This window comes from Trachurus trachurus, assembly GCF_905171665.1.
Source record: "Trachurus trachurus genome assembly, chromosome: 3".
In the NCBI taxonomy this organism is placed as follows: domain Eukaryota; kingdom Metazoa; phylum Chordata; class Actinopteri; order Carangiformes; family Carangidae; genus Trachurus; species Trachurus trachurus.
This window is the reverse complement of record NC_139893.1, coordinates 10,726,351-10,752,496: the sequence shown is the minus strand read 5'-3', so window position 1 is coordinate 10,752,496 and position 26,146 is coordinate 10,726,351. Positions and strand designations below refer to the sequence as shown.

Genomic DNA, 26,146 nt, shown 5'->3' with positions numbered 1-26,146 from the left:
ACTCAGGAAGACACATGATGTGTTGACTAGGAAACGGAGGAAAACACTCACCTCCTCTGGTAAAGCTGTTTGAGAATGGGATGTCTAGATGGACCGGAGCCATCTTTGGTATCCTGGATGTCCTCCTTTCACTACCTGAAGACAAAACATCCAGGAGGTTGTCAGAGGAGATGGATGGACTCAACACTAGTGACCCCAGGTTGTCCTGTGATTCTTACATAACCCCTGTTTTGTACAAATCTCCTTGGAAGTGTGATATCAGATACACTATTTCTCCCATGCAGTCTCTCTCTCTCTGTCTCTTATGCACACACACACACACACACACACACACACACACTGCACAAAGATAAGTAGGTGAAAAATAGCCGCTGACCAGAGGAAACACAATAGCGAAGACAATAATTGCGAAGAACATACGGAGCTGCAGTGAACAAAAATAAAACCGAAGAGTGCAGAATCTGCAGTTTTTCACTTTATCAGAAGAAATGAACTCTACACGGCCCCTTGCCCTTTGCAAACAAACTAGGTTTTTTCCCACGGCAGAGCCAAGGCCATCCCAACAACACACGGCAAATTCAGGTCAGGTAGGAGCATGGGAGTCAGGTGACGTAGATTTGGTTTGAAGGAACTAAATGCCCGGAGTTAAAACCTCACAGGCACTTTGCAGTGACTCTCTGCAGGCTGGTACGCTGATGGTTAGTCTGATGATCTAGTGTACACATCATATGGAAATTTATGTATTTTTGCTGATAAATAACCCATAATCTGAGAAGCACACCAACATGTATGCTTTACTTTAGCTAAAATCCATTGTACAAAGTGACTGTGCATTCATTTTATACAAATTTTACACATTTGCACTATGTATACCAACCAAATTAACATTAACTGGGCTTGATCAGACAATGCTGGTAAAGAGGACACGGCTCAGAGACTCACATCTTGGCAACAAAGCTTTCTACCTAGTTTGGTTTTAACAGACTTTTCTCATATCCAACACTCAGACTTGTCAAACACGTGTTTAATTGATAACACTGATGGCCGCATGCCATTCAGATGTTCCATTATCAGACTCAGTGGTTCACCGCAGGGCATCGCTTATATGTTACAGACTTATGATTAATGTTTAACTTGAATCTGTGCTTCTCCTGTTTTGAGAACACAAAATATAACTGTATTACATGCAATCTTACAAAACTTACACAACACATATGAATTGTCTCTAATCTAAAAATCTCAACAACCCTAAAGGCGAGAAGCAGCAGATACATAATACATACAAGATACATAAAAGCAGAATCTGAACATGTTCAGCCTGGTCGTGTTAGAGTACCTGGTGAAAGGCCGATGAGGGAGCGGTTGGACAAGGTGTTGGTCCCATTCATCTTGAAGTAGATAGGGATGGAGTCCAGGATGGCTTGCAGGTACTTCTCTTGTTCAAGACTACTGGATGAATCTGAGGATGAGGCGGGGGCTAAAGGCAAAAGACAAGACCACAGTTAAGACAGAACATAATAATCACCATTTTAAAATAATTACCAACTACAGACCACAGATAGAAAAACATTTTTTAAGAGGCAGAGCTGCTGAAACAGTAGAATTGGTGTCACTGGTGTCAATGACATTGACAAGATAAAACCAGTTCAGCTCAGTTCAACCTCACTTCACCCAGTAGTGGAGGAAAAAAGTAATCAGCATTTACTATATAGATCAAAGTTTTCCTCTCAATAGCTTTAGAGAATAAAAGCTGCATGCTGGACATTCACACCTGTTGAGGAGGGGTTCTGTGACTTGAACAACCCCACCACACTCTTGCTGTGGAAGCCCCCCGAGCGAAGCAGGACGGCTTTGGTGCGGGGATGTTTCCAACAGACAACAGGCAGACGGTTGTGTCTGTAGCCGCGGGCCACCTTGTGTAAACTGCTGTCCTGTACGGCCTGAGGAACCACCAGCAGCCCCGGGTAACTGACAGAGAGAGAGAGAGAGAGAGCAGAAATCACACAATGATCCCGGTTTTAGAGAAAAATAACATCCATCCTCAATGAGCCACTGCGAAGCAATTTGTTCATATACTCATAGCGGGACATAAAAAATGCAGCTGAATAAATGTTCTACAGAATTTAAAGTGAAGATCCGAGTGGGATTAGAATTAGATTATTCACAGCATGTGTGTTTTTGTTTAACAGACTGGCTATTGCTGGGCGAGTACAGAGGCCACCAGATTCAGGCCAGAGATGTATCCGCCAGGTAAAGGAGGACTTCCCCGCTGGACCTTTGAGATGCTGACGCTTATAAAAGCTTCCAGGAGGCCTTCAAATCCTGGAAAGTAATATTCTCCTCCTGCTCTGCTGCGATTAGTGGAATCAGCAGCTTCCTGACTCCCATGTAGCCGCGCTGCTGCAACGATCAGCCGAAGCTGGCCGCGTGTGTGTGTACCTGCGGCAGAGAGAGTAGAGTCTGTTCACGGCCGTGATCCTGAACTGCTCCCCTGATTTGGAGCGAGACGAGCTGGCGGTGATGGTGCCGAGGCCCAGGCGCTGGTAGTCACGGAAACAGGACTGCTCCACCAGCTGCTCCATTGTGGACTTCTCTGACGCTCGCAAAGTGCTGCTGGGAGGCGGCTCGCCGTCGTCTGATACTGGAAGACAAACGCAAAACTTAAGTACTATTTTTTTTAAAGCTTTTACTATTTCTTCGGTCTCTTTATTCCCCTTCACATAATCGACTGTCGACGAGTCGTTTCTCTCACTTGAAATGTCATCGTCTTCATGCCACGTCATTCTGCTGCCTCTCTCGTTCTTCTTCAGTGTGCTTTGGCTGCCACGGCCCATGGTGATCTTTCCAGCCCTCTTTGCTCCCTTGACAATAGTTTTGGACAGTGTTCTGAGAGGAGCACAGAGGAGACAAATTTAATGATGCCAGCTTAAGCGAAAGGAACAAAAGGCCTTGGCGCTATTTCCAGAGGAGTAAAAATGTCAAGGCATGTATTTATTTACACTAGTATTTCAGATGGCAGCATGATTTATACTCAGTGATGTACGCTGCACCACTAACCTGAACCCAGTGTTCCTCTCTTTTTGCTTTGGAAGGATAAGCTGAGGTGTCGTTTGTCCTGCAGCAAACGCAAAGGAGCTGAAGATGGATTGTGGGTAGCGGATCCTCTGGAGGTGCTTCCTGAAGATCTCAACAGTCTCTGAGCTCACCTCCTCATCGAACGCCACTTTTATCAACTAAAAGATAAATTAGGCAAACTGATTATTTAACAACACTGGCAAAGATACATTTCAGAGGCAACATTTCATGTTGACACTGCACTCTATTTCTGTCCAGACCAAACAACATGCACGTGTTTTTTAAAGTAGGGAGGATCTCATTGGGCCAGAGATGTCTTGTTTATCTCTGTGAGGATTCCTCGCCTAAAAGCCAAACATTTGCGAATGTGTGCAGATCTGGAACTTCCACATCTTCAACACAAGATCGGTAAAACAGCTCGTGTATCATTTCCACAAACACCCACACACACAGATTCCAGTTAGTGGGGTCACCCAAAAAAGCTGTCCACATATGTCAACTGACCCACACTCCAAGAACATGGACACTTTCATCATCTGTGTTAGTAAAAAGATAGGAATGAACCATAAAAAGTTTAACAGCAGAACATCTAAAGACTAAAAACACATGCTTGGCTGAGAATTACTTTTCTTATGACACTAAGAAACAAGCTCATGTTATGAAACACAAGAATGGACTTTCTAAAAGATTTCCCACACTGCATTGTAATTATAATTAAAAGTGTTGCTGCTTATTTATTGTGCAGTTTTTAAACCCCTTGACATCCCAGCTAATTAGAAAATTAAAAAAGTTTACATAACAATATGAAGTCAATATCTGAGAAACAGAGCCACAGATGCTTAGTGGATGCAACGTCCTACATGCAACATCTCCACTGCTATGAGTTCATCATCTGGAATCCCATTAACTAAAATATCTACACAGTATTGGTGATTTATGTTTTTTCTAGACAACTCTGAGTGTGTTTGACTGTTTACCTGAAACGACGCAGAGCGGAGCTGCAGGCCTTCCTGCATGTTCTGCTGCAGCTGGTTCTGGATGCTTATCTTCTTTTCTTTGGTCAGCGTGGACACAGGGAAAGCCCTGATCACTGCCTGCTCTCCCACTGGACGGACACACACGCACATAGGAACAAAGACGAGCATGACATTACTGACATGATCACTGCAGCATTTTACCTACATAATAAACTAAAAAAACCTGCTATTTTTTTTGTTGATTTATGCTTTTTCTCGATGGTTAATGAGGTGGTTTACATGGTAAGTGCATGTAAACAAGAAGAGAGAAACAGACAGTGGGTGACATGCAATAACTTGGTTGAGTTTGGTTGGTTTGTGATTGGCTCCTGAATCTTCGGGCCAGTAAGCCACTCCTGCTGATGATGAGCATTTTATATATCATGGTAAAATCTGCTGCTTCATTTAAGGATCATAATGAGAAAGCATGTTCCCTTGGTGTTGCTCACTAAATTTATGGTCACACGAAGATGATTCCAGAAAACACAAAAACAAACTTTTATTCGACTTGATCAGAAAAAGATGCGTCTAATATATGGGACCAAATGGGAGCTGCAAGTTTTATTTCTGCTGACAAAGTAAAAAAAAAAAAAAAGTCATTTAATGTAAAAAGATTTTTCAGATGGATTTAATTTATTAAAAACACATTTATTTTATTTAGACTGACAATAACTGACAAGTATCTTTTTTTTTTTTAATGTCACAGACACTTAAAAGCTGGTGTTGTTGTGGTTGAGTGTTTGTTTACCCAGTGGATCATGGGGGATGCCTTTGAAGATGATGCGATATGTGGTGAGAAAGAGGGCTCCCTCTGCTGGCAGGATGTGTGGCCCCCCCAGGAGGCCCCCGGTGGCCTCCTCTCTGCCGTCAGGGTCCAGAAGCACCCGCAACCCCTCCAACACCAGCTCTTCTCCGGGGAGCAGCGCCGGACGCAGAATCTTAGGCTGATGGAGGAAAAAAACAAAAAAAAGCCACGATGACATTATGCACAAACCTGCCCATGAACACGTCTGAGTTTAAAATTAGTCATTTTTTCTTGACAGTTAGGTACTCAAAGTGAGGGACACGGCAAAAACATTTGCGTCAGTAAATCAGATTTTAACATAGCCAGGAAATCAATCTATCATTATTATGTCAAATCACAGCACCGCATGACCCCAGTAAATTAAAGCTTCACATGCATGTCATCATCAAAAACACATAATCTGCAAGCACACAAAGAATTAGACAAAGAAATGCCTACAAAAACAAATAATAGTCTCTATAGAGACCGGTTTATCATTTCAACCCTTCGAGCAAAACACATCTGTTTTTGAAGGACAATTTGTTCTGTTTATCCTAATGTTGAACTCAGTAACTAATGGTTCTCACTTTGTGTTTCTAAGATTTGAACATATGGACCCTGACTGACATTATTTGACTTTTCTTTGTGGAATAAACCTCATTAAACTGAACCTGGTAACAACAGGTTACAACCTTTATTGAAGTTTAATTTTTTAAAGATGAAAACCACATGTTACTAAATGCTGCTTGCGTAACATTATTGTCGGCATTATAATTGCGTTTCCATCACCTAGTTTCCTTTTCATGCAGCATCTTTTTTTTTCTTTTTCTTTTTTCTTTTTTTTTTTTACAACTTGAACAAGTCGTTCAGAGGCATTTCCAAAGAAAGAGGAATAGGAATTTGTAGCGTGATACATGTGCCTCAGACAATCTGCACTACTACAGTGTTGATCATTGATTCATTCTCCTGACAGATGTGATCATCAAACTTGTCTGAAAAACAAGCACAATATTTCACCAACTTCTTCCATTGTGTAAACTAACTAGTGAGAAGAGTCAAGTCTGCATCTTCAGCTGCTTCAGCTCCTCCTGGCCTTCAAACCCAGTGAAGAAACACTCAGTTATTCCACTGTCACAAATATGAAGAAGGAAGGACATTAGATCATTCACAGCATTTCCCATTAAGGCCACAGTTGGCCTTGGGAGTTGAGGTCTGGCCAGGAGATAATAAGAGCTTCTTGAAGCTGTCCTTGAATGGACTGCAGGACCAAGACGTGAGTCCCTCTGCACCTCATTACTGCTGCAAGCTCAGTTCCTTATTAGACCTGCACCTTAAATGCAGTCATTGTTTCTCCACATCGTGTTATTGCTGCCATTACTACTGCTTTTCAGTCTTGTAATGAATCCAGAGTCAGTGTTGTTTACACACTTTTTAGTATTTTTTGGCATGCAGCTCGCAGCTTCCAGGACGGGAGCTTTGTCCAACACATAAATGTGTGAGGAGTTAGCCACAAAGTGCAGCGGCCAGACTGCTCACCATGGTCTCCAGGTTGTTCCCAAGGCAGTGCTGGCATGATGGTTGTCTGTGTGTGTAAGGGTGTGCGAGAGGAATTACCAAGAGCTGGCAGACAAACAGCACAGCGCGGTCCAAAAGACCAACTGGTAAAATATGAAAGTGTGATGATGATGACTGGAAAACACCGGATGAGATTTGCAGTCTGTATTAGTATATTAGTGGCAAACCAGATGAAACTGGACATGTGGACACTGACTATGAGTTAGGATATTAGTGAGCGGGTAAATGAATAAGAAAACATTCATTTAGACAACAGCGCTCAGTTTATACATGGTAAATTAGTCTAAATTCACTTATAGATCAGATTAGATTAGGGCCAGTGGTGGAACATAAAGAAAGCTGTGCAAGGCTCTGCAAAGAAGTAATGCCACAAACTGATGCAACACACAAGAGGCCGAAAAGTTGTAAAATTCATGTAAAGCCCCTGTCTTCTTTTGCTCATTTTGTTTGTGCGATCTGTGTGCAGCCCCTTATATTGGCACACATACTACTCTTTTGACAATGTGGCCTTGAAATAACAGCGAAATGTTTACCAGGATTTCCCCCACCACTCAACTAATGACATCTAACTTACAACAATGTTTGGACTGTGAGTAAAGTTGTTGATCAAAATGCTCCCAAAACAAAAATAAACATGTATCACTATATTTATTAAATGAGATGTAGAGGACTTCCTGATTTTTTTATATTTCAAAAAGTCGGACCCAGCCATATCATTGTATATAGTATACTGTATATACAGTTAAAGTTCCAGCAGGTCAGAGTCAAACAACACTCACCTTCTGAATGGGCGGTAACCTCCTGCTCTCCCTGTGAACCGCCTCCAGAGCCTCCATCTGCATAGCTACGATGCCTGTGGGTCAGAAGTTGAGGTCAGTTCACATATGCACATGCACACGTGCACAAGTACCACAAACAGAGTTGTACAGTACACTACACACGTTCTTACAACCAGAGAGCGTATTTACAAATTGTAAGACCATTTAACATGTCAGGGAGTTAATGAGCTCAGAGGCCTCTGTTGCTCGGCCTGAGCTGAGAATACACACATTGTAAGGATTACTCTGTATGAAGCTGAGGGAATTAGGACAGCGACAGAGTGTGAATGGACACTGTACTGTAAGCGCTGTACCTGGGATCATGCTGTGGAGGCTCTTGATGTGTTCCTGGGTTACTCCGCTCTCTGTGCACACTTTGTCGATGAAGCGTGCAATGAACCTGACCACAGAGTTGGCCACGTCGCTGTTCTCTGAGTCCTCAAACCCGCTTTCTGTGTCAAAGCTCTCAGCCACACTGCCAGCAATGCTGTAAAACATGCACGATGACACAATGAAAATGAAGAAAAGGTGAAGCCACCGTGTCCCAGGAAGGACATAATGATCTCATATCTGAATGGTGCATGTTGACAAAAATGGGCCTGAAAAGTTGCACTGGGATAAAGAGCAGTCAAAATGCGAGCGATTTGCAGCCTGGCATGAGCAAAGCATTGATGCCTGAATCAATCGTTCAGACTATTAGCCAAGAAGAATGTTTCACATGAGACTGTGATGCAATCTTCACTCTGGATGCACAAATAGCGAGTGATGAGATCCAAATGTCTTCTGTGAGAAACAAACAAGTCTGGGACAAAAATGAAAGAAAAAGAGAGCAAATTTCCACAGAAACACATTCTTGGCCACAAGAAATGAAATAATAACACACAGTTCTTGCGGCTATTTGGGCATGAAATATATTTAGGAGAAAATGCTTCATAAAGTTCAAGTACTGTACATAAAAATTAGAAACTAATAATAGCATGTTCTTCCAACTATTTGGTATCAAAAGCCTGAAATGCTAAGAAAAGACATACATGGGGGATCTTCCTAGATTTATTTCACTCTGCAGTCATTGCAGTCAGAGCACAGGAAATCACTTCCACTGCTATTTTGTTTGGTTTGGGTGAATACAGTACAGTCCCATTAAAGACACCCAGAGGGCTTCAAACTTCCCAACAGAAGTAAGTGAGTCTCAATTTGTTTTGTGCAGTAGCAATGTAAGCCCACAGGATGGATGTGGGCCGGAAACAGAGCAGGAGCTACGTTCCATTTGGCTAAATAAGAAGGTATCAAGTAGACTGTGAGTTACGCCACATCCACCCACATACTTATCATCACCTTATTATGAGAGGTACACATACTCCCAAATCATGAAACCTTACCTTCGAGTTTCCTCCGGATCACAGTGATTGTTCTACCTTACAAATACTGAACAAGCCAAAAAAAAAAAAAAAAAAGGTCTAATCTCGTCTTTGTTTGATCTTAAAGTGTGAAAGGTGTGAATTACATGCTTCCTGTACACACAGTACGCTGTTAATCCTCCTGACCTGTTTGTGACGATGCTGTTGCTGCCGCTCTCCCAGTCGGTGGCGGGGGCGTTGCGCAGCAGCTTGTTCTTGCTGGTGTCCAGCGGCACGAGCAGGTAAACCATGAGGCTGGCGTAGTGGATGGCCTGGCTGAACACGGTGCTCTCCTCGTTCTTCACCAGCTCCTGCTGCTTCTCCTTGCTCAGGTTGGGCCACGAACGTAGCTGCTCCGCCGCCAGGTCCATGGCCGTTTGATCCTCGTCTCGACCCGCTGCAGGCGCCAAGGCCACATCCTGGAGTGGTCAGAAATAAATTGCCTGGTGACCCCTCGACAGAAGCACGATCTGATATCACCATGCTCGACAGAAATGCATTGATTTTATCGCTAGCCTGTAGCCACAGACTGTTGACTTGCAGTGCGAAAAAACAAATTGACAAGAATTTCATCTGGTTTGCAAATGTGGTTGAGGTCGATTGTGTTAGTCAGAAGAAGGTGGAACCTATGGTGTGGGGTTTAAAATAAAGCATTAAAAGAAACTTCAAATTAATTCTCACACAGTATTTTACTCAAATGGGTCAATTTCCCTGTCTTACTGTACCTTTAGCCTGGCAGTGATACCGACTTTCTCCTCTGGGGTGTTTAGATAAAGGGCTCTGATCTGGCCCTGGACCTCGCTGTAGAAAGTGGCCTCCCAGAACTGCTGGTTGGTCCAGATGGGATGGTCCTGGATGCAACTGTAGGCAAACTGGTTCACACCCGCAGCCAATTTCTGGAAGATAAAAACACAGTTCACAGAGTCAGGACAATGTAGAGTGGGCAAAGTTGACTAAGATGACTGTGTACTGATGTGCCAACTCATTGCTGTGCACAATGAGTACACGTATAGCACTTATGAATATTTAAATAAGGAAATATTCAATAAACCTGTTGTCGAGAATTGAATTCAGCCTTATTTAATACATTGGAGTCAATGCGGGGAAGTACGAGTGGAAAAAAACAATGATTCGCATCCCTGTTTCCCTGATAGTTATGTAGTCTCCCATAGCTACAGATAAAAAGCAGATGTTGACTTGCTAAGGTTAAGAAAGGCAGTTTTAATGATGCTGTCTTCAGTTTCAATTTAGATTAGAATGACAATATTCTTTCCCGATACTGACGTTACAATGACGTTGGTGTATTGACTACACGAGCAGACTAAATAGACGGACAGACAAACTAAATCAAAACTTAATACAGATAACCTCCTCAACTCCAGTGAGTGCAAACACATGCTGCGCAGCCACACTTTGATCAAAACACTCAACCTTATCTTGAATTATAGTGGAAATCCCAAAGATGTCAGGTTGAATTTTCTTTTGTATAATAAATAACAAAAAATATCAAGAATATTTCTTATTTTATGCAGCAAAAACATGGACTTAATAATTCACTCAGTTTAATGACACAGATACACAGGCTTGCAATTATGAACCTGCAGCTAATAAAACCTGATACTCTGAGGCCAATACAGACCTGTGATAAGAGTCTCTCTTTTATTCCTATATGTTATTTCTGATACTGATAACTGCTCCTGCACAGTTTACATATATTCTGCCGGAAACATTTATGTAAAGTGCTGCACTGCTCACTGGATCCTCCTGATACCAGGTTTATTTCTCAGTGTGGAGGCTGACTTGTGGTCAGTGCCCCTTGGAAATGAGTCAGTCAAAACACTGTAGGAGAAGTAGGAAAACAAGGAAAAGATTCAGCCACTGGATTTAAAGTGAAATCAATCATTCTCTGTGAGTTGTAACTTTTTAACAGATAACAAACCAAAGCGGAGTGACAGGCCATCCCTCTTTCCCCACTGTGTCTGGATTCATTTAGAAACGGCGCTGTTGTTTTTCATTAGTGTGTGGACTGAAGAGCAAAGCACCTGCTGCCTGCAAAAAACAGCCACTAAAGGGAACATACAGTACTCAGCTAAAAGCATTAACGCTTGGTCCACGCTGTGTAAAGCAGATGGCAAACAACACAGAGCGATGCTGGGGAAACAGTATCACACCACAAATAACACGAGCTCAACCAGAAGCACAGTGTGCCAATAAACGACTGGCCACAAACCATCATTCACCAACCATCCATCTCCCTGCAGAGTCAGAGGGCCACGTGTAAGGCTCAAGCCTCTTATTAGATTAGCTTCCGATTTCTTTCCCCTGAGCCCGACACAGTACGGTGGTTTCCATTATCACTTCACAGTTTTCCTTTGAAGGACGAGAACTGGACCGGTTACTGTAATTATAACAGACAGAACCAAAACTACTCTATTCCCAGAGTGACGGTCCAAGAGACAGGAGAGAGGACGGGGGCGAAAACAGAGAGCTAATGCTTGCCCCCGCGGCACTGTTAACATGAATGTCTCACTGTTAACTCGTGTCTTGTTTCTGGTTCACGGGAGTTAATACATCAACCATTCGTCTTTAGAATTCTGATGAAGGAAAACCGTAGGTGACGCATCTTGAAAAATCGAACCAAGCTCTAACATGTTATTATTACACATTTGCTGAAGCAGAATGTCCTGCTGCTCTCCCCCCTCTGATATTAGATTACAAAAATGAAAAAACACTTTTTGGTTTTTGAGTTTCACATATTTTCACGAGACACTACGATACCATACTGACAGACAACAATAACCTCAAGTATCACAGTTACCTTAGTTTATTGTATAAACATTGAGTAGTAAGAGTTTTTCCCCATCTGTCTGGGTATCAGGCAGAAAACAAGTTATGCATTTAACTAGAATCTGAGCACTACTTTTACTTTTACTACTGATGAGAGTCATATCAATACTTCGATTGCACCATGTTGGTGGGCTATGTTTAGTGTGGTGATGTCAATATCTGAATCTGACAACAAAATGATGTGCAGTAGTTCATTTTTAACACAAATGTTGTAAGTGGCCTTTGGTGAAAATGAAACCATTTCAATTTACCATAAATCTTGGGGCATTTTTTCTTTCAGTCTACATCACCTTTTACCATCTTAATCACTACTACATAACACATAGTTTACTTTAAATGTTAAAAAAGTGATATATAGCAACAAATGCTTTGAAAAGAGGCCATAAAGCTAAACTTGTCACAGCTGAAACTAAGATCGTAGAACACATGTTCTCAGGACTAACTGTACCAGGATGTCAAATTTGAAGAATGGACGTGAATGACAAATGGTCATAAATAAATAGTGACAAATGCAATAAGAAGTGAAGCTGTTTGAATAGTAGGGTAATACATTTCTGTCACAGGGGTTTGTTACTGGTTGGCAGTACATTGGGCAGTTGTGTGGGTGTGTATACGGTTATGCAAGGGGGGGGCGTATGTGCGTGCAATTTGTCAATGCTGTCTTTACACAGCTTGATGTACTTTTTTGACTCGTCAGGTATGTGCAGGTCATTTCGACCGAGGTCAGAGCTTCCTAATATGATAATACATGGAGATTGCAGAGACGTTCACAAGACAGATGGTTAAGGAGGGTGACAGGGAAGGAGAGAAGAAAGCAGAGGAAAGGGAGGAGGAAGGGAAAGTAGCAAGTGGAGATGAAGGGGAGAGAGGGAGTATACAACAATCAGACCCATCTGGCCATGTGACCGGTGAAGGGGAGGAATGCAGACTTGAGGGAAAAAGGGTGACGAACAGGCACTGGGGGAGACAGAAAGGAGAAAATGCAGTGCACAGGTCAGAGGAACGAGGCTATCGGGATCTGGGATCTTGTTTTGAACGCCGGGACAAGATCCCAAGGTTCAGAATATGATTGAGAGGGCAGACTACAAACATCCAAACATCAGCTGGACGGCCAAACTGCATCGCACATGTCAACTGTGTGCGTCTCAGAGAATGAGAGATGGTGCATGTTGTCACTGAAGGGAGTGTGCTCTTGCATGCAGACACGGAGTGTCTGCATGCAAGACTGTTGTATCTGATATGTCACCAGCCTTGGGGCAGCAACATTATTTACAAGTGTTTTGAGAGGAATCATAACATTCCTGAATTGTAGATACAAAAACAGTCATTATTTATGGACCAGTCCTTTGTGGGAATGCATGCCTGACCTGTACCCAATCCATTTCTTCATTGTTGCAGTTATGCATGACTCGGTGTATTGTCAGGAGAAATAAATGCATCCTGAAACCAAGAATCCAAACAAATGTATTTACAGTATTTGGTCACATGAAACAAATAGAGAAAAACATGTTTGAAAATCAGACTAATAAACAAATCCATCATGGTATCCATAGGCCGTGACTATGTAACAACACGTATACAAGTAACATAAATGTTCCAAATGAAATAAACATTGGAAAAGTTACGACCTTTACATTTCCGAGATACACCAGGGTCACCCAGTACGTCAGTTTCCACACCAGGACCTGGTGGAAAGCAGTTCTACGGAGTGAACTGCCAAATCCCCCCCATGCATAAACTATGGCTGAAAGAATGCTAACACACAAACGCTCTTGTTGTGTAAGTCATCAAGAATTGTGTTTGGGTTTTTCACTTGCTGCTGTTTTCAATCTGTGTTTTTCCCCGGACACAGAGGCATTTACTTTAGTGACACATCCAAAGGGAAGAAGAAATATCATGTGGAACCACAAAGGGCAGAATAACAACACATCCAGACGTCACTAACACCTGTTCATCTCCTGATAAAACCCACTCCCCACTAGATAAAGAATGCCAGAGCAACTGCCTGCAGATTAGAGAATGACAACAGAGTGTTACACCTCACCTCTAACAAAGGGACACTGTGCAAACACTGTGCAGCATTTAAATGAACTTTACCTACACAAACCAAGTGACTCCATCCACACCCAGTCTAGGTCAAAAGATATTTTGCAAATGCAGCTCAAATTCCCCCTCTGAATGTGAACAAATATCTATCAAATACTATGACGTAGTGTATGTGCCTTAATTTGAGCAAAACATTCACGGGGTCGAGCCGAGGGGAAACCGCAGAAATGGGAAATCAAAACATCAGTCATTAGAATGTGGGTCAATAGCATAAAGCTGTTCCTTTCGACATATGGCAAGCGCTGAAACTAAAACAGTCTCTGTCCGTCAGATTCTGGGAGCAGTGCAAGGGAGCTTCCCACGTTCCCTGACCTGGAGACTCAGGGGCCATGGGGACAGTACCACTGTAAGCGTGAACGCAGTGTAAGCTTGCCAAAGTCTGGCCAAGAATACCAAACAGGAACTTGACCAGCGTCTGACTCCTGAAGTTGAACTACCAGTCCTTAATGTGCAATGACTAAACACAGGATGACTTTTTTTTTCCCCAACAGTTGATGACTGTTATTGCAAGGTTTGCAATAGCAGTCAAAAACAAACACGCAGCACTTTTTTGTACTAAACAGCATCTACCTTTTCTTCCTCATCATCATCAGCCCAACAGACATTGGGGTCAAAAGTCCTGCTTATAAGTCTGTTTGAAAATGAATGTCAACCTGCAGTAACAACAGTATAAGTGGGTCAGTGCAGGAAGTACAGTTCTGAGTGGGTCACACTCACACACAATCAACCTGCTTACTTTCCTAGTTTACGAGTGGCAGAGCCCTCAAATCACTGCCATTACAGCAATGGCACTGCGCTGACACACGCAACTGCAACACCATCAAAAACACTCACAAAGTAGGGCAGTCATGGAGAATTAGAAGACTACTCTCCAATAACAGTCCAGTTATCTGAGATCAGATTCAATTAATCATCATCTGGAGTGTGTCCTTTCAGTGATACTACGGAACAAATACAGCATGAAAATAATCTAAATAGTCTTTGCTGGGTCTTCACCAAAAACACATTCAAGAATGTCTGACTGATTTCCTCCGAGACAAAAAACAAAAAAGACTTGTACTTGAAAACACAAATGGATACAAGTTAAAATTTTTCATAGAAGTGAGCTCTTCTCTTAATAACAAAGCACTAAGACTGGGCCTCAGCAAACCTGCCATTCAAAATAGAAATCTGTAAGGAAATACATGGTTTTATTTCGGGAGAACTTAATCACTGAAGTAAATTATTTTTTTTAACAATTACGTCATTGAATCTTCCACATGGCAGAGGTAGTATCCTCATCTAAACAAGCTCGCCTTCAAAAAGCCAAAGCTGTTCTTGGTCTGGGCATCTTTTCATTTCCATTATAGGGCAGCTAACTTGTGCTGTCTGGTATTCTGGTCTCATTTCTTAAAACAAACCTGACTATCCTGCCTGGATAGCGATGCGATAGCACTATGATCCCCGCTCCCTCTCCCCTCAATCAGCAAGAGTGTGAGCTCAGTTCAACGGACAACCACTGTTGAAATGGTCCTCTGTTAAAACCCCCTCTACAATATGATGTCAGGCCTTGGGTTGTGCCAACCTGGACAAACTCACAGCATCCAGATAATAATCTGGATCAGACAGACATGTGGGATTGTTTGGCCTTGGTGGAGCTGTTTTAAGACCATGTTAGCAGTCCCACAGAGGTCATTACAGAGGGGTAAGATGAGATGGTGCATTCTGAATATTTTTAAAGGTTTGCAAAAACAACTGCCTCTTATCTAAACACACTTGTGTTATTTATGCTTCAATGTCACCAAATATACTGTTCTTTGCAAAATGAAGGGATGCCTTTCATGTTGACCAAACTTATAAAAACTGCATTTTAGGATACTCAAATTCACAAATGAGGAGACAAGTTGCTTGAGCATGTCCAGAAACATGTGAAACGGGGTATGATGGATCAATTGTGAGATGCCAGGATCGGTCCACCACACCCATGATGACAGCTGCTGGGATGCTCCATTACCGAGCATTGTTTTTCTCACATTTCTACTGCATGATCCTTGCACCACTAAAACCAGAGATTACAAATAATTTTGGCAGATTCCCTCCTGACCTCACTTTACTTTTCACCCTTTGGGTAAGGCAAAGCTCATGCTTGTCACCATTTCCAATCATCTGTAAATAACAGGGAAAATCTGTTGCATTCTTGACATATCCTTTCTTCTCATGATTTGTCAGTGCCAGACAAGAAATAATTTATATTGTTCGAACTGAAACAGCAGGAAATCGCTCCATTGTGTAATAACTATGACTTACGATAAAGGGATATTCTTGTGAAAGAGAAATTAAACAAGCACGCACCCACGCTACGAAACATTGACATAATTGATCAATTTTCAGTGCTGGTGGCCTTTAAGAGAAAAAGAAGCAAAAACAACATATACGGCTTATCTAGGAGAGTTACATCAGCCTGGGGCATGTGAACTGGATGAGTCATTTGGTGGTGCAGAGCGAGCCAGAGCCCAGTCCAGCCCATCAGGATATGGCACTGGTGCCCAACAAAAAGCCAATGAGGACAGTTGTGTCTGTCCCCATAGCAACAGGCAAGCTGTGGGGACATAGTTGTCGTGACTCGTGAGCAGGACAGCTACCCTGTGTTGATAATGTGGTTTGAAAGCCAATCGCCATGACTGGTCCTTTACACTTCCCTATGGAGGTTTTTTAACGTGCTGCTCTTTGCATGTAAATGAAACAGGATAAGGAAAAGGTCAAAGGTCGAGAGCCCTCCCCTCGGCTCTTCCCTGCCACCAGCCTTCTGTGTGGTGCAGACAAAACACAGGACAGGTTTTAAAAGGATCTCTTGGATTTGTTTGACTTTTAGACCATGGCTCGTGCTGGGCAGGACATTTTATTAGTCAAACTAGAATTGCCACCTTGCACTTGTATACCTCCGTCAACCAGCCATGTTCCCAGGTCACGGTGACCTCTGACCACAAAATTTTAATCAGTTCATCCTCGAGTCCATGTGAATGTTTGTGCCAAATTTAATGAGATTCCCTCTGGACCTGCCTGATATATTGCAGTCGCAAGCACGTGAGGTCACCATGACTTTCAATATTGACCTTTTCCCACCAAAATTAAATCAGTCCATCATTTAGTGAATGTTTGTTTTGAAGACATTTCCTTGGAGATGTTGATGAAGATATTATGTTCACAAGGCACTGTGACCTTGACCTTTGACCACCAAAATTGAATCAATTGAGATGTTCGTACCAAATTTGAAGAAATTCTCTCAATCTCTCAATATTGAGTTCTACAGAATGAGTCATATGGACAATGCCTCCTGTCACCAGTGCAGAAATACAGAAATAACTGCAATAAGCTAATACCAGCCAACTACCAACCTGCCCAGTATAGTAGATCAATGGGTCTCAAACCTTTTTATCTCTATGACCCCTAAACTGACACAACCTAAACTGTGGACCTCATCTGATAAGACTTTTATTTTTAAACCCATGACCAAAATAGCCATACTGTACATTGTCATCATATTGCTTCAAAATGGAAAATGAATTATCTCTGTTTTTGTTGGCAACGCCCAACAGAAAGGATGCCACTTTGACAACCACTAAGATCAATTGCTAACACAACATTGAAACACATAGATATCAATCAACAATCATTAATACTGTTAAACCTGCTTCGGGCAATTACCTCTGAAATAAAAACGCTCAACTGAAATCTATCCCCAGTGAGGTCTGCAGACAGTTTTTGAGTGTGGACACGGACTTGAAGGCAGACAGCTGCTTGGATTAGTGGCCACACAGTCAACTGACGCCTGTTGACAATTATGTAACTTAGGCAACTCAACATTACTTGGTGAGTACTCAAGGGTAATTTGTCAAAGTTCTGAACAGCTCAAAAAAAGAAATTAAATCATCTCAAATTTATTGGTGGTGACAAAACTGCACTATGTGACAAAAACAAACCTCAGTATGTGTATGGCTGGAGACAACTGAGGTTAAATGAGAGAAGAAAGTGAACTGGAAAGTGGTTTAGACGCCACTGTTTACGTGCATTTTTGGGTTTGATCCTTTCAATGTGACATTGAGTAGTGTACAGCACATAGCCTATTACATACTTGACCGAGGCATAGTTTGCATGGATAAAAATGGAAAAAGAAGAGGAATGGGAGCATAAAGTTGAACTCGCGTACATCCTTCTTTTCAATTTACTTCCTTACCCTGTAAAAGGCTGTTGACAGGGGCAGCAGTGCAGCAGCCATCGTGTACTCTTCAGAGCTGGAGCAGTCCTGTGGGCCAAACAACAGGGGAGAAGTGAGAGCAGGGCAGGACACAGCAGGAGACATGTTACACAGCTCTGTGAACACCTTTTCATTGGACCCTCAAAACAAGGAGCACTTGTCTCCAGCAGAGAGGTCACACACACACACACACACATGCCAGAATCAGACGGAAAGCTGGCAGATGTAGTATAACGTTTCTATCAGCTTTGATAAATAAAGGAGAACTATTTTGAATCTATTTTAAAATGCATTAACTAAACTCTATGTTAGCAATGCAGAGGTGTAATCTGGGTAGGACACCGGAGGGGGCAAAGAATTTTCAGTAAACGTAACTTCCTGTTACATAAAGACACTCTTTCTTGTTAAATGACAGGGCGATGCTCCAAAAAAAAAAAAAGGTCTGCAAAAACCCCTCACTCTGCTCTGCTGAACTATTAGGACATATGCTTCCAATAGCCTTATATAATCGGTGCCCTGACACAATTGTCAGAGCGTTCCAGTTTTCAATTTATTAGTAATTTTATGTTTTGCATTCCTGAACTAGATTGCCATACACGTCTCATTCAAGAAAATCGCAGGATGTTGCATAAAATCCACTCACTTTGGCCATAAAATGCTTTGTCCATTTATCAAATGACCACAACTAGCCAGAAAAGCAAATTTAATTCTCTTTTTTATTTTGTTTTTTAAATCAGGGAATAGTTGAAGATATTCCCTCCTTGACATTTACGCACCATGCCAAAGTGTCTTTGTATTCAGGATTGTTTCAGGTCAAAGAGGCGGCGCTTAATGGTGCTTTCAATAGAACGGTATTAAGATGAAGAGTGCATTAAGAGGCTTTGAGCAGGGGACTTAGGGGCCCAAACTAAACTTTTCCTACAGGGATCACAGAGAATGATGTGAACAGGAGAGTATGAGAGAAGGATGCGGGTAGGACTTGAAAGCACTTAATTCACAGGAAATTGGTACTTATTTCTGGTAATCTTTGTTGGGATTTATTTGTTGAACTCTGCAAATGAGAATGGCCAGAGGAAACTTGACTTAGGACGATGCACAAACAACATCACTGATTCTGAACTGGTGCCGCACCTCATAACCCTCAGGGGGGCCTCACTGCCAGAAAATGTGTACATCACAAAGTTTTTTCTTTCTTTTTCCTTCTTCAGTTTTATCCTCAACAAAGTTTCTCTTTTAATATCACATGCAAATTAAAACACATACATAGAGAAATCTCAATTTCATGACAGAGGTTTTCTTAAAAGTGTCAGTCTTTAATTTTGGTGAGAGAGATAGGAATGCTGCACTTTTCCGATAATGGTCTGCAATGGGGGCCTCTATTCCCGCCATTCCTCGAGGAAAAAAAAGAAAGAGGCAAAAACAAGACAACATCTCACACACACACATACGCATGCACACACACACACAAGAATGTAGAAAGGGGAGAAAATGCAAAACACCAGCTCCACAGCCACACATGAAAGTCTGGCCCCCTGTCGACTAAGCAACATACTTTCTGTTTTATTTTTCTTGTCCCTTAGTGTTTTTTCTTTGCAGTTATTTGGGCTGTGGTAAAATGTTCCAGCTTGGAACGGGACCAAAGCATTGTTTACCAGCATCCTTAACAATGCTGCAGGTCACAGGAGTTCATGGACCCCAGTCAAAATAGAACAACAAGTGGAAATGCACAGGAATAAAAGTGTGAATATCTACCAAACCAGTATTATTCCAATGTACAGAGCGGCGCCCAGTAATGCGTGTCATCAACAGTTTATTGAAACAGAAACTCATGACCACAGACCTTTTCAGCGCTGAAAAGGCTGCTTGTGATGGAGAAAACGTCACCTAGCTCTGTCCAAAAGCTGCTTCAACACGTCATTTCTCATATACAGTGACATTATCAGGATTACTCAAGCCCCACTTATTATCATCTAACAAACCTTCAAGCCTTAATCTCATGTAAGCAGACAGAGAGGCTAAGTGACAGCTCAAAAGCTTTGGAGGTCAACCAACAAAGCAAACAGATAAGAAATGGACTCTGCAGCAGGTCTGTGAATAGACAGAATGAAAAGTGAAAGACGTTGAGCAGAGCTGTTTGGTTCGTTGGATCAGCACCACATGAAGAACTCTGCAAAGGTAAGAGTGTCGTATTTAGGACTTGATCATTGTCATAGAGCTTAATAGATCCACATGGTGCAGGGTGTGGAAAACCTCTTGGTTTACTTAGGGTGTTGTGTGTCCCTACATTTGTTTGTGAGGAGGACACCCTGCTGTCTTCCTTTCCTCCCATTATTTATTGTATTCTCACCATTTTTTCCATCATTCTTGAAGCTGCAGGAGCTATGATAGCTACGATGACTAACACACAGCCTCTCTGTCTCAGACACGTATACAGCTAGCGAAAACAAGAAGCTCGAGCATGTGACACAAACGCTAGGGGATGTGAACAAACAGCAACTTCCTGTGCGTTATGGTCACGTTAGCACTTTCCAGGAAAGCTGTGTGAAGAACTGACTGTTATGGCATGCTTTTCTGAGGATTTACAGGATATGGGCACAGAAAAAATGTTTAATTTAATGACTGTTGTTGTTAATTGTGGTCTGAGTCATTAATAGGAAGAGGAATAGGCCACATTGTTGACCTGTGTGCTGTCAAGATGAGCAACAAACAGAGAATGCATTGCCAAAGCATGAAATCTGATTAATGCAGATGTTTACCTGGCCATACTAGTGGACATCCCAGAGAAACAGTTACGGTATCTGAACATGGGAATGATGCCCGGTGCAGCTTCCCAGTGACCATGTTACGTAAGGCAGTCCGTCAAGGCCACGAAGGCAGACAGGGGCCATGTTCTCACAGCAAGAGTCTAATTTATGATCCAAATAATGTAGAAATGTAATGAAGTCATCTATTGACTATTAAAGGAGATGTTCAAAGTGATTAAAGAACAGCAGGCAGACTTCAGGCTCCAAGGAGGTGGGGGGTAGCACTGACTCAGTTGGTAGGGGGCTCCAGTTTATCAGACTTCAGCAGTCTGCAATTCAGACAGAGCAGTCAGATGAAGTGCCATAGTGCTTGAACTTTTCCAACATCTGTGTGTGTAACGCATGTTTGTGCACCCTGTTCCACATCTGACAGTCAAGCTCAGGATTTTGCGGAACTCATGGACTGCCGTGCCGTCGCGGCCACTTCCCATGGACCCCCTGCCCTATTCTCCTCCTCACAGTAAATTGCCATTCAGAGCGTGTTTTTGAGCACCATCATGAGGCCCTCGGCCATGAGAGAGCAGAGCACAGAGGGCTCATAATCCTATCTGACAGGAAATGGTTGGGATGCCAGGATACATCCACAGCAGGGCTCATTCCCCCACATGGCTTGCACAACGTTTACTTCTAAAAAGCTGGAGCAATGACGGGCGAGCATGCACGCACAGACACGCACACAAACAAATAAATGCACAATTAACTCAAATGCCTTAATGAGACGTGTTGCTGTGCGTGATTCATGGTAGAGAAATGGCATCGGTGAGGATTTCAACAGATGTTTAAACAGGAAAATTAGGTCACTGTAAACTTTCAGGACCACATCGCCCCCACCTCGTGAACGTTTCAAGATTGTTTTGTGAATTAGAAGAAAAAAAAAAGAATATAGACTGAAAAACTAATTAATAAGTACTGACAAGGCACAGTACCACCTGATTCACATGTCCCAACCTTTGACCTACTGTACGTTCTGTACTGAACCTCCCCTGTGAAGCTTTTAAAGGAAACACTGATTACAACCAGACACGAGACCTGTCACTTAGCCTGAACTTGACAGTCATAAAGGTTGTAATTGGCCTCATAATGATGATGTCACCGCGAATCAATGTGTCACATCAACATTCATGCCAAGCATCCTAATGAGGCATCATGTTGTCATTCATTGTCCTAAGAACAAGCAACATTTTTTGCATAATAGGTCACTGTGGCTTTGTTAGGCAATGAAGGATCTCTCACACACATGAACACACCCACACACAACTTCTGACCACGGTGCACTCTATGTAATGTCATTTTGGGGTTCTTACGTGGCTGGGCGTTGAAAGAAAGGGCAGAGTGCAGAATATGAAAGTAATTACTGGCCCAGCAATTTACTATTTATATTCCTTTCACAGCCAGTCTGGGACAAATCACTCAGAACTCAACTGAGACCAGGAAATAAAAGCCAGGAACAAATACTTGGCTTCCATCTTTAAGTGAGAAGAAGAAATGACAAACAATGCAGAATATAATAATAAAAAACAAAGAAACACCAAGGCATGAGAGAAAAGCATGCTGCATTCAAATACACTCCACATCAAGTCCCTTTTTACTACGGTACTTTTACTTTTCCCCCCCTGCACGGCTGGAGAGAATCGGTTTTTCAGCATCATCGAGAGGAATCAGTCTTTCAAACTTACTCGGAGACTTTTGTTTTAAAATATAACTTTATGGTAATAACACAATAAATCTGAATCTGTGTTGTAAGTTGGGTAAGACAGACCTCTCTCACAGTCTCCTCTTCTGATCTGTTATTATGAACAGATCAAAACAAAATAGGAATGCTAGCATTGCTCCCAGTGTAGGTTTACCCGCTTGTGTTGCAAATAGCAGATTAAGTACAGATTACAGCTGCGTTTTTCCAGATGTGCATGACAATTACCCGTTTTTTTATGGAATCTGTCCTTGACAAAATAAGGTCTGTAAAACTTGGACTACGCTCATGCATTTTATATTAATATCCTCAAGGCACACTGCTCCTGGAAACGAAGGCAGTCAAACACTGCAAAGTATAAAAGGGATGATGCAACAAGATTTCCTTTTCATGCCTTCGCGCATATGTCGATAGGCATATACGTACATAAACACATTTTTTGAATTATTTGCTCTTTCATGCATATGTTTTATTAGGAAATGTCCATAAGTCTAGTTTGTACATTAGTTTTAGTTTGACCTGCTGTATATTTGCAGAGAAAATGACACATCAGCCCTTGCATGTCTCTGCTCCAGGCAGATGGTGGGATTAATTGGCTTCGTATCTTCTAGGAGAGAGAGAGAGGAGGGGGGGGGGTCTGGAATCTGAAGGTCTGGAATCTGAAGCCACTCCATAAAAGCTGCACTCTGCGAGGACTGCTTAAAATTATTAAAATCCCTGGATAGTGCTGATTCAAGGCAGTAAAACATGAGGAACTACCAATAAAGACCTGCTGCTATGGTTGAGTGAAGCCTCACTGACTCTTTACGAGCTGCACAAAAACACATTACTTACTCACTTTGACAAGTAGCCGAGGCATGAGGGCACCAGGAAGACATACTAAGCATACTATCTGATAAACAACGAACAACAATGTTGGGACATGCTGCCAGATGGTTGTTAACAAAGATAAACTTGAGAATAAAGGAAAAGAAAATGTTGAAGAGGAGATGTTGGCTTATGCTACACATGTTATGTTTGCTACCGCCTCATGTTGCTTTTGCTAAATTAGAGCAAGTTACAGTTCATAAAAAAAATGGCATCTGCTGAAAAATGTGAGCTGTGGGGCTAAAACATTCACGAACTCAAAAAGAGACGTACAGTACTACCGTTCGGTGAACTCTGGCAATAGTTTTAGATGCCTGTTTAAAACCATTATACTGATAAAATCATATTTTTTTAAGTCTGTGATTAATTTTTTTAAAAACTTTATTCAATATCATATTTAGTGGTTATGATAACAATAACACAAAAACTCAGAAATAAGATTTACATTAATAGTTCATGAAGCCTGCAGGACTGAAACAGGTCAAATGGTCACAAGGTCAAATTCCTGTTTGTGAAATTAAAAAGATTTTAAAACACCTTTTACACGCAGACCAAAAATGAACATCATTCAACACTAAATTTACAGGAATAATTTTCACCACTACTGCACATGACTGTTTCTGGTGTATGATGCAATATCAGTGAAAGTTGCATTATATCTGGGGTGGTAACACTTACAGTAGTAGCGTTGCTGTAGTTATTCTCTGGAAATGTTACTTCCACAGATTTTTTCTTTTTGTAGGAAGCGATAAATACTATTAAATAAATCTATTATCAACGTTATTGTTAATACATTTTTGATCACCGAGTTATTTAACTGATTTTATCGAAATGTTTTAAGAGGTAATTAGCCTCCATGTCTGCACTGTGCATATTTCTCATCTGCCTACAGAACAGACACAGCAGGAAGTGGAGTCAGTGACTTGTGTTGGCGTGACTACCTATTCTTACCTGGAGGGCACAGTTCATCATACGAATGATGTAGTCAAACTGCTGGTGGTCCAGGATGGCGCGGTTCTGCTGAACATGAAGACTCAGTTCCTCAGTCAGGCACTGGCGAGCTGCCTTTCCTTTTAGTGCGCGCAGTGCAGCTGGTAGTGTCTGTTATATAAAAGACAGACAAAGAAGGTTTTAGAAAAGAAAAGAAAAGAAAAAGTACCTCTAAATAAACCTGACATGACAGGAACCGGATAGGACATTTAACTATGTGTGATTGTTCAAAAAAGTGTCAAACACGTTTGCTTCTTGAGGTTTTCAAGCTTCTTGAGAAAGCAGACCTCTTTTTGTTATGTATCTGATTAAGAGCGCTTAACTGTATTTTTCTATCTATTAGTCCACAGTCGTTCCAGCTACTTTAACTTGCTGCATGGTTCATGCCGCTCATGCTCTTAATTTGGCAGTGAAATATTTACAGCCTCAGAGGGTGTTCAGAGGATGCATGCTACACATTCTTACATTTGCACAGAGATGCAAGCTGGTATTATGTAACTCCGATATGAAGCCACTGGGATAGATAAAGTAACTGGCAACCATCCCATTTCGAACACATTTATATATTGTACAGAACGTCCATCTAGGACACAAACATGGGGGCCGCTATACATGTACAGGGAAAACCCCCTGCCATGTTTGTGATGCGGATGCTTGTAGAGGCAAACCCAAATGACAGGAACAGGTTAGCCTTTGTGATGAAACAAATGTTTTTTCTAATGCAGAGTAAAGGCCAGGGTGTGTTTTGATACAGGCTCTAAACATTTCAGTGTCAGTGTGTTAGGTGGGAGATCTACAGCTCCATAACAGCCTAGCTGGAGTGGTATAACACAAAGGAGAGATGCCTCCAGCTTGTTTAGCTCCCCCGATGAAAGACAATGTGCATCACCTTTTCAGTCTCCAGGGTCTTGTTGTCGAAGATGAAGGAAATGCAGCTTCGCACCACCTCCAGCCTGCGAGCGCTGTTAAACACGGAGCCAATCTTACCCATAATGGACACTGTAAGGTGGAGAGGAGGAGAGGAATCATTGCAGATTAAAACTACAGATGCTACAAACATGATGTTCACAAATCAAAGATGCATTTTGCAGATACCAGTTGTGTTAAACTTTGGGGAACTATACTTAATCAAAACACAGCAGGTATTTTCAACTCATGGCAGAATGTATCGGCTGTTGAAAGTTGGCCGTACCAACGGGTGGTCCAGCAGGTACAACACACTTCTTCTCAGGTCGCACAGAGGGAGGAGCGCTGCTGTGTTTTGCCACACCCTCCTGCAGCTGCTTCTCCACCTTTTCTTCAGCCAGCAAGGGGAAGGGAACCTGGTGCACGCGTAAGTGGGACCCCTCTGACGGTCGAGGCACTTTCTGGAATGCCATGTGGGGGTTTGGGTTCTCCTACAGCACATCCAGCAGGGAACATCATGAATTAATACATTATTATACATATATTAACATTAATGTTGTGTCTGATTAAATCAAAACACAGATGTATGCATGCTAAAACGCGAACATCTGCCCTCAGCAGAGATTTAGTTATAGTTCTGTGCATAGAGACTTACATTTTTGTACAGCTGCTCAGAGAGTTCCCTGATGTGCTTCTGCAGCATGACAGGGCTGACCTCCTCTTCCTTAAAGCTGTCGATGTCTAAGGCCACCAGCTACGAAATACACAAGCACCAACAAAGAAAACAGTTATTATACTTTTAAGGAGTGCATCATCAAGGCAAATACAACAATGTTTTACTGACAGTACTCCTGCAGGACAGTCAGTAATAACTGATAAGGTAGTAATCTAATTAACCAGATACTCATACACAGATCTAACATATGTGGGCAAAGTTTCTTTGTCACTTAAAGGGATACTTCACCCAAGATTGATAACCCAATTTTCTACTCACCGTCATGCCAAGCGAGGGTTTGGAGAACTTTCAGAGTTATCAA

At 42.0% G+C, this 26,146-nt stretch overlaps 1 protein-coding gene across 4 annotated transcripts in view; it reads right to left on the bottom strand.

Annotated features, from left to right (window-relative positions):
• Nucleotides 1-26,146, bottom strand: part of sbf2 (SET binding factor 2) — a 101,785-nt gene that overhangs the window by 16,142 nt on the left and 59,497 nt on the right. For all 4 annotated transcript variants that reach the window (XM_084001612.1, XM_084001610.1, XM_084001611.1 and 1 more), the window contains 17 exons: nt 25,765-25,863; nt 25,396-25,600; nt 25,093-25,202; nt 24,165-24,314; nt 17,832-17,900; nt 9,391-9,561; nt 8,813-9,084; nt 7,583-7,755; nt 7,230-7,303; nt 4,840-5,035; nt 4,053-4,180; nt 3,058-3,233; nt 2,753-2,886; nt 2,440-2,641; nt 1,772-1,968; nt 1,337-1,477; nt 52-135 (listed from right to left, as the gene is read on the bottom strand). In XM_084001612.1, coding sequence (XP_083857738.1) covers nt 52-135; nt 1,337-1,477; nt 1,772-1,968; nt 2,440-2,641; nt 2,753-2,886; nt 3,058-3,233; nt 4,053-4,180; nt 4,840-5,035; nt 7,230-7,303; nt 7,583-7,755; nt 8,813-9,084; nt 9,391-9,561; nt 17,832-17,900; nt 24,165-24,314; nt 25,093-25,202; nt 25,396-25,600; nt 25,765-25,863 — 2,581 coding nt within the window. The remainder of the gene's footprint in view (nt 1-51; nt 136-1,336; nt 1,478-1,771; nt 1,969-2,439; nt 2,642-2,752; nt 2,887-3,057; nt 3,234-4,052; nt 4,181-4,839; nt 5,036-7,229; nt 7,304-7,582; nt 7,756-8,812; nt 9,085-9,390; nt 9,562-17,831; nt 17,901-24,164; nt 24,315-25,092; nt 25,203-25,395; nt 25,601-25,764; nt 25,864-26,146) is intronic.